General features: G+C 39.2%; 1 protein-coding gene across 1 annotated transcript in view; it reads left to right on the top strand.

Annotated features, from left to right (window-relative positions):
* Fam83b (family with sequence similarity 83, member B) overlaps nucleotides 1-16,281 on the top strand; it is a 76,445-nt gene that overhangs the window by 56,486 nt on the left and 3,678 nt on the right. Inside the window, exons 3-4 of the mRNA NM_001108169.1 lie at nucleotides 9,257-9,421; nucleotides 10,086-10,210. Coding sequence (NP_001101639.1) covers nucleotides 9,257-9,421; nucleotides 10,086-10,210 — 290 coding nt within the window. The remainder of the gene's footprint in view (nucleotides 1-9,256; nucleotides 9,422-10,085; nucleotides 10,211-16,281) is intronic.

The following is a 16,281-nucleotide window of genomic DNA, read 5'->3' as shown; positions in this document are numbered from 1 at the left end:
AGTGGAGACGTGGAGGCAGCCAGCGGCAGCAGGAAGCTGAGACGTCCCATTTCTGCGCATACATAGGATACAGAAAGCCAGCTATAAGTGGGTCAAGGCTCTGGATTTTTAGTGTTCATCCCCAGTGACACATTTCCTCCAGCAAAGCTGTCTTCCCATAACCGCTGGAGACAATGCCACCAGCTGGGGATCAGGTGTCTGAGCAGATGGTGGTCATTTTTTATTTAAACCATTACACTGCCTATGAGTGAAACCCTGCAGTATTTTTGCCCTTTTGTCCCTGACTTACATACACTACTTCACATAGTGATCTCCAGTCCATTCATGTTTTATAAATAGGAGGATGTCATCTTTTTAGGGGCTAAGTAGTATTCCACTTTATATATGTACCAGCTTTTCTTTCTAACTTTATCAGTTATTGAACACTTAATTTGCACCATCCTAGGCTGTTATGAATAGTGTTACAATAAACATGGACGTACAAATTCCTGAGAAGCTGTTTTAGCTCTTCCTATGTGTGCATACCTGGTAGGAAGATTATTCAATGATGTGGGCTCCTGGTATTGGACTTAGGTCATCAGGTTAGGAGGCAAGCAACTTTGCCCACTGAGCCACCTCGCAAGCTCTGCTTTCACCTTTGTGGGTCTGGTGGTTGTTTTGCTTTCTAACTCAATGGATCCCATCTGTTGATGAGATAGAATCCTATGTGAGGAATGTCCATTAATATTTGAATCTGGATGGCCATGTCTTTGGAAAATATTCTTCTATAATTTTATTGAAAATACTTTCCAGGACCTTTGCATAAAATAAATCTCCTCCTCCTCCCCCTCCTCCTCCTCCTCCTCCTCTTCTTCCTTGTCCTTCTCTTTCCCTTCTTCCTTCCTCTTCTTCCTCCTCCCTTTTCCTCCTTTTCCTCTTTCTCCTCTTCATTTTCCTCCTCCTCCTCTTCCTCCTCTTCTTCCTTTCTCTTTTTCCTACTCTTTCTCCTCCTTCTCCTCTTCCTTTTCTTCTGTTCCTACAATCAAAGACTTGTTTCTTTCACATAGGTCCAAATTTCTCCTACATTTCACTCATATATTTTTAAATGTTCTCATTGGCTGAATGGCCCAGTTCCTCTGCTTTCTCTTCAAGCCCTGACATTTTGTTCTCTGCATGGTGTGTTCTGTTGGTGAGGCTTTTCACGGAGGTTTTCATTTCCTGTATCGTTTCAGCCGGGTTTTGCTTTAGCAGTTGTCTTTATTGTAATCTACTTTCACACCTTAAATGTGAGACTCCAAGTGACCATATCAGACTGATTGGGCTGTAAACAAGCCCAGGTTTATTGGGGAAGCTCTCAGGCAAGGTTCACTGGTCCCAGGGCATGGTGCAGAGAAGTCCCACAGGGGACCCAAGAGAGCCAGTTCTTACAGTTCTGGGCAAGGAGAAAGGTGACATGTCAGGCAAAAGCTGGCTCTTTTCCATATAAGGTCCTTGTTGGAGTGCGTGGTGGCTGGTTTCCAGGGGTCTGGCACCACAGGAATTCTGTTTTGGTGCCATCTGGGTTCAAGGGGGACTTTACAGTGTGGAAGGGGCTGTAGCCAACAGGAGCAGAGATCCCAGCCTAACAAAATTGACTTCCTTATTTTAGTCAGCCATTTGTTTTTGTTCTCTTGGAATATTTTATACTGTCTTTGATTTGATTGAATAGTTTTGTTATCGTTCATATGTAGTCTTTGAGCATTCTTTTAAGTTACTGTCATTTGACTCCATTACTCTGTGATTGGTGCATTTTGGGATGGTAGTTGTCTTGCTTATTATGTTGTCTTTGTTTCTGCATTAGGACTTTTGTGTTTGGAGTTAGCATTAACTGAGTCTTTCCCCCTTCACCTTCCTTCTTTCCTGCTCTTTTTTCTCACTTTTACCTTAATTCAAGTTACTCATTTTATTTTATTTTTTTTTTGTATTAGGGTTTCCAATGTTCAGGAGAGATCTAAGCCATGCATGGTAGGGCTAACATGTTGATTTCCTCTGTAAGAACTGGTATTTAGGTCTTTGGGGACCATCATTAATTTCCCCCTGAACCAGCAAATATCTGCAGTAACTGTGTCACTTTCCAGGGTTTGACACACATCTGGCACACCCAATTTTGTCACCCTGTAGTGTGGCTATCCACACCTGGATACCATACCCTAAGTCAACTCCAGTCTACTCATTTCCACGGCCCCTGCCTAATATTGTGGGTCCTATGTACTTAGGTGTATTGTCCTTGCTTAGATCTGGTTTGCCTCCTTATTCCTCAGCATTTGCCACTTTCTGTGGGTCCCCGTGCAGGTGGGCACCCCAACTTGGGTAAGAATTCACAGCACCTTTTGTTTCCATATGTTCTACCAAGTGTTCTGGGTCCCCATTCTCCTGGGAATCCTTGTTAGTTCTATAATTTAGTCATGTTTAATTTAATAAGGAACTCTACACTATTTTTCATAACAACCATACTGACTTACCTCCTCACCAAGAGTATGCAGTGGACAAGGGTTTCTTTTACTCCATAATCTTACTAGAATTTGTTATGATTCATATTTTGGTAGTAGCAATTTCTACTGGTGTGAAGAAATATCTCATTGTGGTTTTAATATACATTTCTTTGATCCATAGTAACAATGAAGAGGGTTTTTTTAAAGATTTATTTGTGCTTATGAGTACACTATTTGCTTGTATGCCTGTAAAACAAAGGAGACAGAAGAGGTCATCAGATCTCATTTCAGATGGTTTTGAACCACCATGTAGTTGCTGGCAATTGTAACCATGACCTCTGTAGGAGCAGCCATTTCTTTAACTGCTGAGCCATATCTCCAGTCCATGTTGAGTAGTTTTTATACCCATTAGCTTTTGCTATTTTATTGATACCTATTAACAATTTTGTATCTATTAAATATTTGTATTAACTTCATGTAAATTGTGCTCTATTCTGCTGCCTAATTTTAGATCATTCCGGGTCTAGCATGGCCTTGGTGGGAACAGAATGATATGGTTCCTGCCCCTGGGACAGGGCCACCAGAAGTGAGCTTCTATGAGTGTTGGTGGTTGCCTATGGGTATAAGGCTTGTTTGTGTAATAAACTTTATATTTTACATTCTTCCTTCAAGGAATGTCCTCCCTGTTAACCTTAATGACGTCATGATAATTAGAAACAGCACAAGTCCAGGAGTTGAGGGTGTGGCCTGTGTCTCAGCAAAATGGTAAACTCTATGGACCTTCAGAACAGCCCTTATGGCTGTGGAGAAAAACTCTAAAAACATGGATTCAAAAATATATAATTTCTTACCTATGCAAACTATAAGGATGCAATCTGAATTATGAGGGGTTTCATGAATCTAAAGGTACAAAGGCAGTTACACTATGAGTCAATGTGTCAGAAAGAAACTTAGGTAGGTGATAAAGAGTTTTAAGGAATGGTGATCTCAGGAGATCCCAGCAGCTAAGCTGTTTGTCTTTATGCTTACAAAAGCAGACAAATTTCTGAGTTCAGGGTCTGCCTGGGACAAAGCAAAGTTAGTCCCAGGTATGGTAGAAATGGTAATTTCAGGATGGGGTCCTACCCAGCTAGCTTAGCACCTGTGCTAAGGCCCGCAGAACTTGGAATTCTTTTTCAATGTTAAAAGCAAACCCAGGCTTGCTTGCTGTCCCCTAAGAATTAAAGTGCTGGGGCCATGGGATGCTGATTCACAGGATAATCAAAAGGAAACCTGGAGAAAATGACTGGATTGATATGTAAAATAAAAGACTGGACTCATGATCTTTAGGAGATGAGCTATCCAAAGAACTTTTTAGAATAGCAAGAGAGAACTGCTTGGAGAACTGTCCCAGCAGAACACAGAGAATGTTGCCTTGAGATTTCCTGAGAAAGCACATCAGAGAGAAAGAAAGCAGAACAGAAAGCTGTCTGGAGCAGAGCATAGGCCGCCAGCTTCAAACCGGCTTGTTTTCCCCACTCTCAGACATCTTTTCCTCAGAACCCCTCTCCAAGCCAAGGCTGGTTCTTGGCAACAGCCGGCAATCTGTCTTTCTGCTATTAAATTTTGGAGTCCCCTATCTGTTCTGGATGTCAGTTCCTCTTTAGATCTGTAGTTGAAAGGTACATTCTCCCATATTTTATATTAATTTTTCCATTCGATTGCTTTTATTGTACAAATGTTTTGTGGGTCTTTTGTTTTAATTTTTGTATTTTTGTCTTAGTGATACAATGTCCTTTATATTTAGAGAACTTAATTTTCACACATTGAAACAGGAGGACCAAGTCATATTCAGTATCTTGAAAACTTACTATTTAAAATTGATTTGTAGTTTGGGGTGTTGTCCAAAAATCTCTGGCTCCTTCTATGTTTCTGATTGATTCTGGCGTGCTTTTCTTCTGGAAGTATTCTACTTTGTGGTCTTCTGTTTAAGGTTTCTATCCAATTGTACTTGAATCTTGTGACTGGTGAGAGAGCTCTATTTATAGCACACCCCCTTGAGGCTCCTAGAGGTGCCTGGAGCACAGTCGCACAGTCGGGGCATTTTAATTGATTGATGTTTGGTACTGCGGAATCTGCTCTGGAGCTCCCTCCTCTCCGTTTCTGGCCCTCAAAGCTTGGCCTCTCTGAACATAGTTCCCTGTGAGGTTTTGTAAGGCAGACAGTGTCATCACACAGCTGGGTTATCCTAGTATAAAGTAGTTGGAGGGCCTTCGGGTCAGTTGTTTTCCCCTTTATTCCCTGATTTCTCTAAGGCCCCTGACACAGTTGCTTTGATAGCACATGCTAAGTTCAGTTTCCAGTCCAAGTTTCAGAAAATGTCAATTTGGGAGAAGTATGGAGAAATTAGAACATATGAAATGATTGAACTTTTAATTTTTTTTTTAAATAAAGGACTATGTGTCCTTTACAGCTTCATTTCGGCTCTCTTCTTCCTTTCCTCATAGTTCCTTTTCAAGTCCCTGTTGTTGTAAAAATATAAAAAAATATAAAGGCTGGCTTTTATCGCCCACTAGGTCTAGCACCTTAGTGCCCCAAGATATATGAATTCTCAGTCAGCAAAGCGTCTCACCTGCTTTGCTCCATCCCATATCATACTTCCGAAGGCCTCTCTCTGAGCCTGGCAGCAATCTCTCTACCTATCTAGTTCCCAAGGCAGGTTTCCATGCCAGAAACACACATCCCAGCTCTGCAGCAGCCCAGTGTCGCCAGCTGCCACATACTTTCCTACACTCAAACCATCACATAAAAGAACACACAATACAATAACCTTTGACCCAATTGATAAGATAACATACAAAGCCCAGTACACATCCATCCCTTAAGAACATTAATTATAACCCATAAACACACAGAGTGGAATCTTAACGTTAGCTTCCATTTTCTCTCCCCCGTGACTACTCTCTCTGTCCCTCCTGTCTCTCCTCTTTCTGTTCCAGTCTCCTCCTCTTCCTTCAAACTTTTCTCTCCACCTATCCTTCCTTCTTGTCCAGTGACAGGCCTCCTTCTATCCTGTACCTGCCCTCACCTGTATTTTACAAATTAAATGGAGAGAAGGTTCTGGTGAAGTCAACTGAGTCCTGAGTAGTGACTAGGCAGCTGTCTTTGGGGCAGAGGAATTAGCATCAAAATACAGATAACTCCAGGGCAAACCACAAGTCCCCAATAAGGTTATATTGCTTAAGTAAAATAAAGGCACAACCAAAAACCTTCATGCTTAGACCAAGCACTTTGAATCTGTTATTATGCAAAGAATGTGGGAAATCCTTCATTTCTCCCGAGTTGTCACACAGATGTAGTTTGTAAGCCATAGCTACTGCTAAACTGTTTGCTTTCCCTTCAGTTCTGTTGACTTTTATTATATATTATATATCTAAATTTTTCTCAATTTTGCTAAATAGTGATAGTTCAGACTTCTGTAGACTATGTAGAATGTGTCTTGCTAAGCTATTAAAGAGAAAAGAAATATGCTTCTCAGCATACCGTAAATCATTGGGACTATAGACATGGAACTTGGTTTGGGATATAGAAATCAAATTTGAGTGGTAAGCTCCTGAAATCTCTAGGATAACTTCATTTCTGTGCCCAGTCTGTGAGAATGAAGCTCCCATTCTATCATATTTCATGACAGAAGCCCTGTTTGCATTGTTTTAGTCAACATTGTCAGGAGTAGAAAAGAGTTGCTGCAATGTGGAATTGTAGAAGTTAATGCACGTAAGATCTCCTCTAGTTTAACTGACTTAGAGAGTCATTTTGGTGACTTCTCCAAGATCATTTAATTTATGGCAAATCTAAGTGGTTGACATACACTTACAGTCTATTAGTTCCTACTTAAGCTGCGCAGGAGTAAGGGCCACAGACATTTGTTCACCATATCAGCTTCATTTTGCTTTTGGAAACCCATTAGCTCATTATTTTTGACAGCTTTTTACAAACTTAGGAATTTATATCCCTTAAGTGATCATTTCCCTGGATTTCTAGTACTCGGCTCTTCGAAGTTTTCAGTTGTGTTCCATTTTATTCTGAATACTTTTTAAAAAAGTCACATTAATCTTTTTATCTTTATAAATTATTTTATCTCTTATGTCAGAAAAAAAAATACATCCTCCTGTCTCTCCTTAGGTGAATACCAGGGAAGCCAGACTCCCTTTAAATGAAGCATTTTGACAATGGTAGCAACTCAATGAATGCAGACCATTAACCCAGGTCCAGATGTGTGTTACCAAGTAACTAGGTCCTTTGCAAGCATGTTGCTAGCAGGTTATCCAGGGGACACAAGACAAAACTTAGCAGAAAATCCTGGCAGGGAGAAGCATTTTTTTTTCTGAAGAAATTCAAGCATTTACCTTCAGCGTCATAGTGAACTCTTTTTCTTTCCAATGTACTTCCAAGTTTCCATTTTTTCTAATTTTATTCTGCTGATTTATACTACGTATGTGTGGTGGTTTGAATGAAAATGGCCCCAAGAGGCTGATATGTATGAATGCTTCTTCTCCAGTTAAGGAAACTACTTGGGAAGGATTGGGAGGTGTGGCCTTGTTTGTGTTACTGGGTATGGATTTGAGGCTTGAAAAGCCCGTGCAAGGTCTGGTTTGGCTTTCTGTGCATCTGCTGCCCATGGATCAGGATGTAAATCACTCAGGCACTGCTCCAGTGCCATGCCTGTCTGACTTCCACCAAAAAAATGTAAGCATACCCCAGATTAAATGCTTTTTCCATAAGAGTTGCCTTGGTCATGGTGTCTCTTCACAGCAATAGAACAGTAACTAAGATGCAATGCTTCTGCCTTCCTGCTTATAAAGATAAATATTGTGATGTCATCTGGTGGGCTTTACAATCCCCCATCACATGAATCTGTAGAATATATGTATATTATTACTACCAGATACTCTTTCCTGGTAGGCTAAATTGACCAGATATTCTCTTTTTAGGTTTTTTATTATATTTCATATCAAATCTAAATATAACATATACTTCATTGTCTCTTTTGTTGTTGTTGTTGTTGTTAAATGTAGTCATTGTGGTCATTTTCGACAGCTCGGTGACTAAGTGTACACAGTACTTTCAGGTCAGGTTGACATACGTCATTTCTGATCAGTGTTCCGTGCCAAGACTAATCCCGTACAGAACAACTCGTTTTATCCTGCCTTTCACAGCAGAGTTGAAGCTTTGTGGGTCTCATATAAACGCTCACTCAAACACTGAGTGAGGTTAGAGAAAGCAGATACCTAGGATGCTGCCAGACTTGGTCAGCGCCAGATAAACGTGTTGAAGATGTGTAATCTAGTGAACGGTGTCTTGATTTAGTCTGTTATCTGTCACACAAGAAAGACTGGCATGTGTTCTATCTTTGCTGTGATTGAATCATTCACTGGCTGAGTGACTTTAATCACTTTTGCAAACAAAACCCTACGGTATGGGCTTTTGATCACTTTCAAAGTCTAAAATAACTTGTTACGTGAGGGACTTTGATAAATTAAAATGGCTTCATGTATACTGGTTAAGAAATATCATTTTGGACAGTAGTGTTTCTTTATTTAAACTTTCTTCCTACATAAAAAGTGCTGCCAGATTATGTCAGGAGCATATTTTATAATTTTTTCATAAAACGTGAATTTTTAAAAACTTTATTATTGATATTCATCAAATCCCTCACTAAAAGCAGTAATTAAATTAACACTTGTAGATGTGATCTGAAGCCATCACATACTCAGTGTTCTGCCTAAATGTTGTATAGGGGTAAATAAAATGATTTCATTCTTCCATGACTGACTCTTCCTCAAGACGTCCACATGGACAGCTTCACTTTGTGTAACTCGCACACTACCTCTGGGATCCCTGTTCTGAGCCTGTCACACAACTCCTCTGTCAGGAAACCCTGATCCCTTATACCTCGTGATCCACTGTCCCTCAAACAGTGTCTTCCTGTACGTTCATGCAGGATTTAGAAGGGTGGGGACTGTGGTCCTACTGCCCATCGCGTTGTAAGCTGTCAGGAAGTGTGTTGGCACTCTTAGTGCTAAGTCAACCAAGCGATTTTCTTTTTCTTCAAACTTGATTTTACTCTCAGGATATGTGGACATCTGCTTCCCAGAAATAGGCAGCCCATATGCCTTCGATTTAGTGGACTGTTCTTTAGGGCATATCTCTCTTAGTCACGTTGACCTTTGACTGTTTTGTTTCTTGTTGATTTTGTTACTTTTGTTAGTTTTCCCAAATGCTGTCTGTTATGCTAGTTTTAAGTGCATAGCTATATTGCTCTGTTCTTATCTCCTCCATTTTGGTCTTCCATTTCTGTTCCAGTCTTTCAACACCTTCATTGAGAAAGCATAAATTCCTCCCATGGTGTCTTTCTTTCTTCAGTCGGTCATCTTTTGTAAGCCAGAATATCAGCACCTTCATTCTTACAATTTCTACAATTCCATTTTTCACTGGATGCCTTCTAAGAAAAAGTTCAAAACTCCCCTACTGTCTTTGGTTTATAACCAGCTCTGGAGACCATATTAGGATCTGCCTTTAATTGCAGATTTGACTGAGATATAGATTCCCACATATGCTGATGTGAAGGTTGCCTAAGTTATAGAAATGCACACACTATATTTTTATTTGTATATATTATCATGTATTTTTAAATGATATGGGAATTTATGCATTTCTGTGTGATAGATTTAATTGCTTTCTATTTTCTTTGATTTCTACCAAAGCTAAGTAGTTTCTTGATCTTTATTAATTTTCTCAAACCGTCCCCATATTTTTGTCTTTAACAGGTGGTTGCTATAGTGATGGATGTTTTTACTGATGTGGATATTTTCAAAGAAATAGTAGAGGCATCCACTCGAGGAATATCCGTATACATTTTACTTGATGAGTCCAATTTTAATCATTTTCTAACAATGACTGAAAAACAGGGTTGTCAAATTCAGCGTCTCAGGGTAAGAATTCACTTTTTTTTCCTCACGTACTTTTGCTTACCATTTTCATTCTTGTCAAATTTGAGTCATGTTAAGACAAATTAGTCAAAAATATTTACAATGAAGAAGAGAAAATAGTGGAGAGAGGGCAATGTTCGGAGGGGTGGAAGCCCTGTTTATCCTGTCATGTGCTTCTGCATAGAGGATGCCTTTGCACTTTTATGGTTTTGCCGCCAGGAATAGTTAGTGATTCCATTTCATGGTCGCATGAAACGCCTGGCAGGTGACTCCACAATTAGGTATGTGTGGCTTTGTCTAAGCGTTATTAACATAGTGTTTTCAGTTTACATTTGACTTGTGGAAGAATCGCCAAGCTATTCTAATCTGAAAGTGTTGCTCACACTGAAATCTTCTATCATTTACAAATCCATTTGGTGTCAGCAGAAAACCTATGTCCATTGAAGCTGTGTTAAAGTAGAATTGTGAAATGTTTCTCTTTCTTGAGTATTTAATTTTAGGGAAATATTTGCAGATTTCTTTCATGAATATTTTGGGCGTTTTAAAACCCTGTTTCAAATCAGTGTCTTTGGTGTATTTTACATTGTTATTTACTTTTTTATTACTTAGGAGTGGAATGTCCCACTCCTAAGATATAATTTTACTTTGTGTTTCCATTTAATTGCAGAACATTCGTGTACGGACAGTAAAAGGCCAAGATTATCTTTCAAAAACAGGAGCAAAATTCCATGGAAAAATGGAACAGAAATTTTTGTTAGTTGACTGCCAGAAAGTGATGTATGGTTCTTACAGGTAAGAATATTGTTCTAAGCGTTTTCCATCCACTGAAATAAGTTATTATTTTGAGATGTTAGCAGAATAAACTTAGCTGTATCTTAAAAGGAAGGAAAAAGGAGGCTGGAGGGACGGGGTGCTCAGCAGTTCAGAACGTTTGTTACTTTTACAGAGGACCTAAATTTGGTTCCAAGCACTCACCTCGTAAGGCTCACAACCATTAACTCTAGCCCAGGGAGGATCAGCCCTCTTCTGGTCCCTTCTAGAACTGTATTCATCTTTATAAACCCATACGCAGATATATGCACATAATTATTCATTGTTTTTTATATCCCTTTTACAACTTGAAAACTGATTCAGAATCTATAATGTGTCGATCTGTAGACTGGCACCTTGCTAACATCCCCGGGTACCCAGGCTGCTCGTGGGACCATGGGCAGTCTTGCTAACATCTCTGTGGTACCCAGGCTGCTCGTGGGACTGTGGGCAGTCTTGCTAACATCTCTGTGGTACCCAGGCTGCTCGTGGGACCATGGGCAGTCTTGCTAACATCCCCGGGTACCCAGGCTGCCCGTGGGACCATGGGCAGTCTTGTAGCTTGGTTTCAGGTTCTTCACCAAAACAGTAAGGGAGTTGGTTAACATGTGAGGTGCTTTGCAACTCTCTAATGGCAAAAGGGGACTAAATCCTACAAAGGTAATGTATAATATGAATTTAGAAATGGTCATTTAAGCCAGTATTGGTAATGTATTCCTCATCCTTCAGTATGCAGGAGGATGGCTATGAGTTCAATGCTAGCACTAGCTACCTAGTGAGGACAAGTTCAGTTAGAATTATAGCAAGATCCTGTCTCAGATACCAAGAGAAGGGCTTGAGTGTTGACTTAACCTGTAAAGGCCTTTATTGCTAATCCAATGCTTTGAGTTTGACTAATACCCCTGTGGTGGAAGGTGAAAATCAACGCTCACAAGATATCCTCTGGCATCCACATCCACACTGTGGCATACACGTACATACACATGCACACAACAAAAATAAGTGAACAAAGTGTAAAAAAAATTAAATATTAGATGCCTATAGAAATGAATCAATTTGTTAAAAAAATTGCTCAAAAAAGTTTAGAAGTTTAGCACTTTGAGGAGCTCAATAGAAGATCTTCCTTAGGATTGATCAGTATCTGAGAAAGCCAGAACTACAACCCCATCTGGTCAGGCTGATCAAGAGTATAAACATTGCCAAGTAATTGCTCAACAATGTCCAAAAATGCATTATTCCCGAGTGTAATACATAGTAAATCTGTATAAACAGGTGAATTAAAAACTCTAATCCTTCTAAAGCCAAGGTCGCTAAGGTACTACAGGCCTGTCATAGAAGACATGGGGATGGCTCCAGAGAGCTGTGGATGTGAACAGGCCAGTATAGATGAGCCTTCGCCTTTTGATGAGTATAAATATCAACAAGAAATAGTAGCTTAAAGTGGCCCAACTTGTACTTTCTGTAGTTTATATAAAATTAGCACCATCGTGGAACAAACTACATGGAATTCTGTGTAATTACATACCCCAAACAATCATATTGGCTATTATTATAAGACTTTTGTTTGTTATTTTCTGCTTGTGTTTTCTGTAGATTCAGTAAGCCTTCCTCCCTCCCTCCCTCCCTCCTTTGTAGCTGTTTGGAGTTCCAAATGAAAACTTGTTAAGAGCAGAAATTACAACTAGTACTTGAAATTAATGGGTCATTTTAAAGTCTCATTATATATGTATTTATTTCTTCAGACACACTTACTTTTAGAGGGGTTTTAATTGAATTTTTAATTAAGATTGAGTTTACTTAATGTATACGTCGTGTTCCCGATCTAAGCACATCACAATTGCTTTGTGACTTGATATTGAACATTGTATTCAATACAGAATTTAGTTCGTTTGTTGCTGCCATTAGGACTTGATAGTTAAATGATGTCATGGCTGGAGGTGAGCTACTATGGTGGATATGGAATTTTAAAAAGTACCTCAATTAAGAAAATAAAAGAATAACCAGAACCAAACAAAGCCAAATCTACAAGGCCTCCCTAACCCCAGGCCATGGGAGGAGTAGAGGACAATATGGAATTTCTAGGAGGAAAGAGTAGTATGGTACATCTAAACCTTTTCTACTAATTCCATTCTCTGTGTTATTAAAAGATCATTTTAAATTATATATATATACATATATATATTGTAAGTCATTGTTACTTTTATCTTTTTTTTGTATCATTTACTGTACAAAGAACTTTAACATAGTAGTACCTTCAAGTATGTACATTGAACATGTCCTGTCTGCTTCCTTACTTTCCCTTTCATCATTCCTCGCCATTCCTATTCATCTCCTTAAATGATTTCCTTATTATTTTTTTGAGATTTTAATAAAATAACTTCATTTCTCCCACCCCTTCCTCCTTCCAAATCCACACTCTTCCTGATTCCCCCTCAAATTCATGGCTTCTTTTTAAAAATTAGTTGTTGTTACATATTTACGTGTGTGTGTGTGTGTGTGTGTGTGTGTGTGTTGCACTTGTTTTGTTTTCTGATTTGTTTTGAGACATCATATCTCATCAGCCTGAAGTCATCTTGTGAGTGAGTGGATTACAGTGGATTGCACAGATTTTTCAGCATATGAATGACTTTTCCAAATGTCCAGTTACCAACTGTCAATGTGTTACACTCAATCCAGGCTAACAGGGCCCAAGACAGAAACACAGTCCATATTTCTGTGTCATTGATCCACATTTTCCTAAATCCCACTTTCTTTTGTTTTTCTTTATGTGTCTCTTTCTGAATTGCTTATTTATGGCTCAACTTGAGATAGATTTTTTTTTTCGAATTCTCCTCATACCATTGGTTTCTCTCCACCATTATCAGAAAGGATATTTTGATAATTCAAGCCTTCCTTTCCTCATGAAGAATTACTTTTGGTTTAAAGATGGTCTGTCCGGGAGGCATTGATGTAGACACTGAGCAGAATGTGCATTCTGCTTTGCTGGACGTTCTGAATGTTTGATATTCCTGTTGTTTCACGGTGTTTTTCAACTGCCTATTTACAAATCCATTACTGAGAGTAGCTGCTGTTATGTTCAAGTCACTTTCTAATTTCTGTCCTTTTTTGCTTAATATACTTCAAAGACCTGGTACATAAATACAGTTGTTATAAATGATGATTTTTACTCATTAATTATGAATGAGTATTATTGTGATTTCGACAAACTTTATTAAAATTGACCTTTGGATCATCATATGATGTCTTGTCTTTGATAAATTCTCAGACTTTAAAGTCTGTTTTCTCTGCTACCATGATGGCTTTTATCTTAGGCATCAACTTTAAGATAGTCTCCTTTTTTTTTCCAACTTGTATCTGTCCTTAGATCTAAAGTGGGTCATGAATACAGACAGTGCTTGGGCCTGGAATTTTTATCCATTCCTTTTACTTATGTGTGTCAGTTGGAGAGTTAGAAGAAATTCTTAGCGAGAAGTTTCTGTTTTCAGGGCAGGCTGGAATTCCTTTCCACCGGCTTTTTCTTTCGTTTGGTTGACATTTCTGGAGGGATCTGTCTGTATTCTCTTCTCCTTTATTTTCTCGTGTCCTGTAGATGTTGTCTTTTTGCTTCCTTTTATTTTGAGACAGGACTTCAACTTGTAATCTAAGCTGCCTAGAAGTCATGAAAATACTTCTTTCTCATCCTCCCAGTACTAAGGCTTGCAAGCATGTCTTACCAGCTCAAGTGGAGCATGGTATCGTAAGCTACGAGGCTTCCATGCTGCATTATGATTGGCATTCAACTCATACAAACATCTTCTTTTAAAGTTCTCACTTCACCAGTAGTTTGTAGTTTGGATTCTTTTCATTCATTGTCGGTGTGTGTGTGTGTGTGTGTGTGTGTGTGTGTGTGTGTGTGTGTGTGTCTGTGTGTGTGTGTGTGTCTGTGTGTGTGTCTGTGTGTGTGTCTGTGTGTGTGTCTGTGTGGTACGTGTGTGTATCTGTGGCCTTCCTTGTTCTAATTCCTATGTTCTAAACATAAGAAAGAAAACGAAACAAATATCTGCAATGACAGAATTCATGGAACCTTAATGTATTGCCTGCCAATATAAACATTTCTAACTAACTTTTAGATTTCTTGCTTTAAAAAAATAATCTACTCACTTTATCTTTTTTTAATCAAATACTTTAATTGTCTTCAGAGCACCATACCTGGGGATATAGATCTCGACAAGCTGTACAGGGTACCTGAGATAAAAATTTTCTTTAATGAACAGCGGAGCTGGTTAACAAAATCAAAGTAGACTATTAGGCATCATTTAGTAACAGGAGATATTGAGAGACTCTGGGACTAAGGTGATGAATGGTCAGATAAGTACTTTGAATACAATGGCTGCAAAGTTTTAAGAGGATGTGAGTCAAAGACTCACAAGGAGGACAGTATTACCAGGAAAGAGCAACTGCAAGGATCTGGGGACAGAAGGGGGACAGTGTATGATTGAACATCTTAGCATCCTAGGCGAGCAGTAAGCTATCCAGGAAGAAACAGAAAAACAAGCTGGGTTTGGTGGTACTCACTAGTAACCCTAGTATTCAAGAGATGGAGGCAATAAGATCCCATGGCCATCCTGGGGAAAAAGCATATAGGAGCCTTCTCTAAGACCAAGCAAGGATTTGAATTTTATGTGAGGTAAGTTAGAAAGTCCTATCTTGGAATATGATACAAGCAGTCTTTATTGACTTCTATGATCTGTCCATTGACAAGTATGGAAATGAAGATGCTAAGATTCAAATTAGCTTGTAACACAATGACTTGGGTGACATGGAATTGTGAGAATTTTTAGAATCAGTGTCAGAAGAACCTGTTAATTTCTGTTAGTTCTAGGAACCAGAATATTCAGAGGCACTTCCTTGCTTTGTGTGGACCGGAAGGATACTTGGAAAAGTAATTTATCTAAGATAGAAGTAGAAAGAGTGTTGTGTGGATGGATTCCCTAAAACTGTGCTTGAATCACTGTCTCGAATAAGACCAAAACAAAGACAGGTCTGGGGAAGAATGAAGATGGGAAGAAGACTCACAAGCTGCATGCAGAAGTCTGGTGGGGCTGGTTAACGTCACAAGCAGACACTGGACATTGATCTACAGACACAGGGGGGCTCAGGACTGGCAGTGCAGCCTGCACCTCATGCCTCATAGATGACACAGTTCACACATAGTGACAGAGCAGCCCAGGATTCCTTCCACGCTGCTCCCAGGTGTCATATAGGTCCATTCAGTCACCTTTGAAACATTCAACTGAATACCTCACTGTAACCTGCAATTTTATAACAGGATTTTAAAGAAAACTTTTTGTAGTTGTCCTGTATTCTCAGTTTCCTAAACTCAACTCTTAGGGCTTATTGTATTTCATAACCTTAGGGGTTATACTTTATTCTAACATTTTACTGTTAATAGTAAATTCAGTCCCTGATCTTTCAAGTGTGTCCTACAAACAACCATTAAAAAAGTGATCCCTGAACATTTCTTTATCTTATGATTTATCTGAATTTGGAGACAAATTCCTAATCATCCAATTTTTCGGTTTAGCTTTCAAACTTACGTACATTCTTCCCAAATCCCCCATACCACTTCTTTATTTTAGGTAAGCATGATCTGATGTGTTCTTGTGTGTGTGTGTGTGTGTGTGTGTGTGTGTGTGCGCGCGCGCGCGCGCGCGTGCGCACGTGCACATGAGCGCACACATCTGTCTTGTCTGTGTCTGTCTGTCTGAGTGACTGACTATACTGTGGCAGTTACCGCTTCCTCTGCTGTTCATTGTGTCTAACAAAGCTCCTGTTCATAATCTTGACTCCCGCTTTCTCTGGGGAATTCTGCGTACCTGCTAATTTAACACATATTTGTTGCTTCCTGTTTCCGACTTTGCCTTATCCATAGCTTCAGTTTGATTGAAAAACTTTTTTTTTTTACTTTATTTTTATTTCTCCACTTCTGTCAGCATGCCCAGAAAATTTACTTAACTTTTGATTTCCATTTCATTTCTCTTAATTACATCATCCTGCTGGCCACATATTCACAT

Source organism: Rattus norvegicus, chromosome 8, assembly GCF_036323735.1.
Source record: "Rattus norvegicus strain BN/NHsdMcwi chromosome 8, GRCr8, whole genome shotgun sequence".
Taxonomy (NCBI): Eukaryota; Metazoa; Chordata; class Mammalia; order Rodentia; family Muridae; genus Rattus; species Rattus norvegicus.
This window is presented reverse-complemented; position numbering and strand designations above follow the sequence as displayed.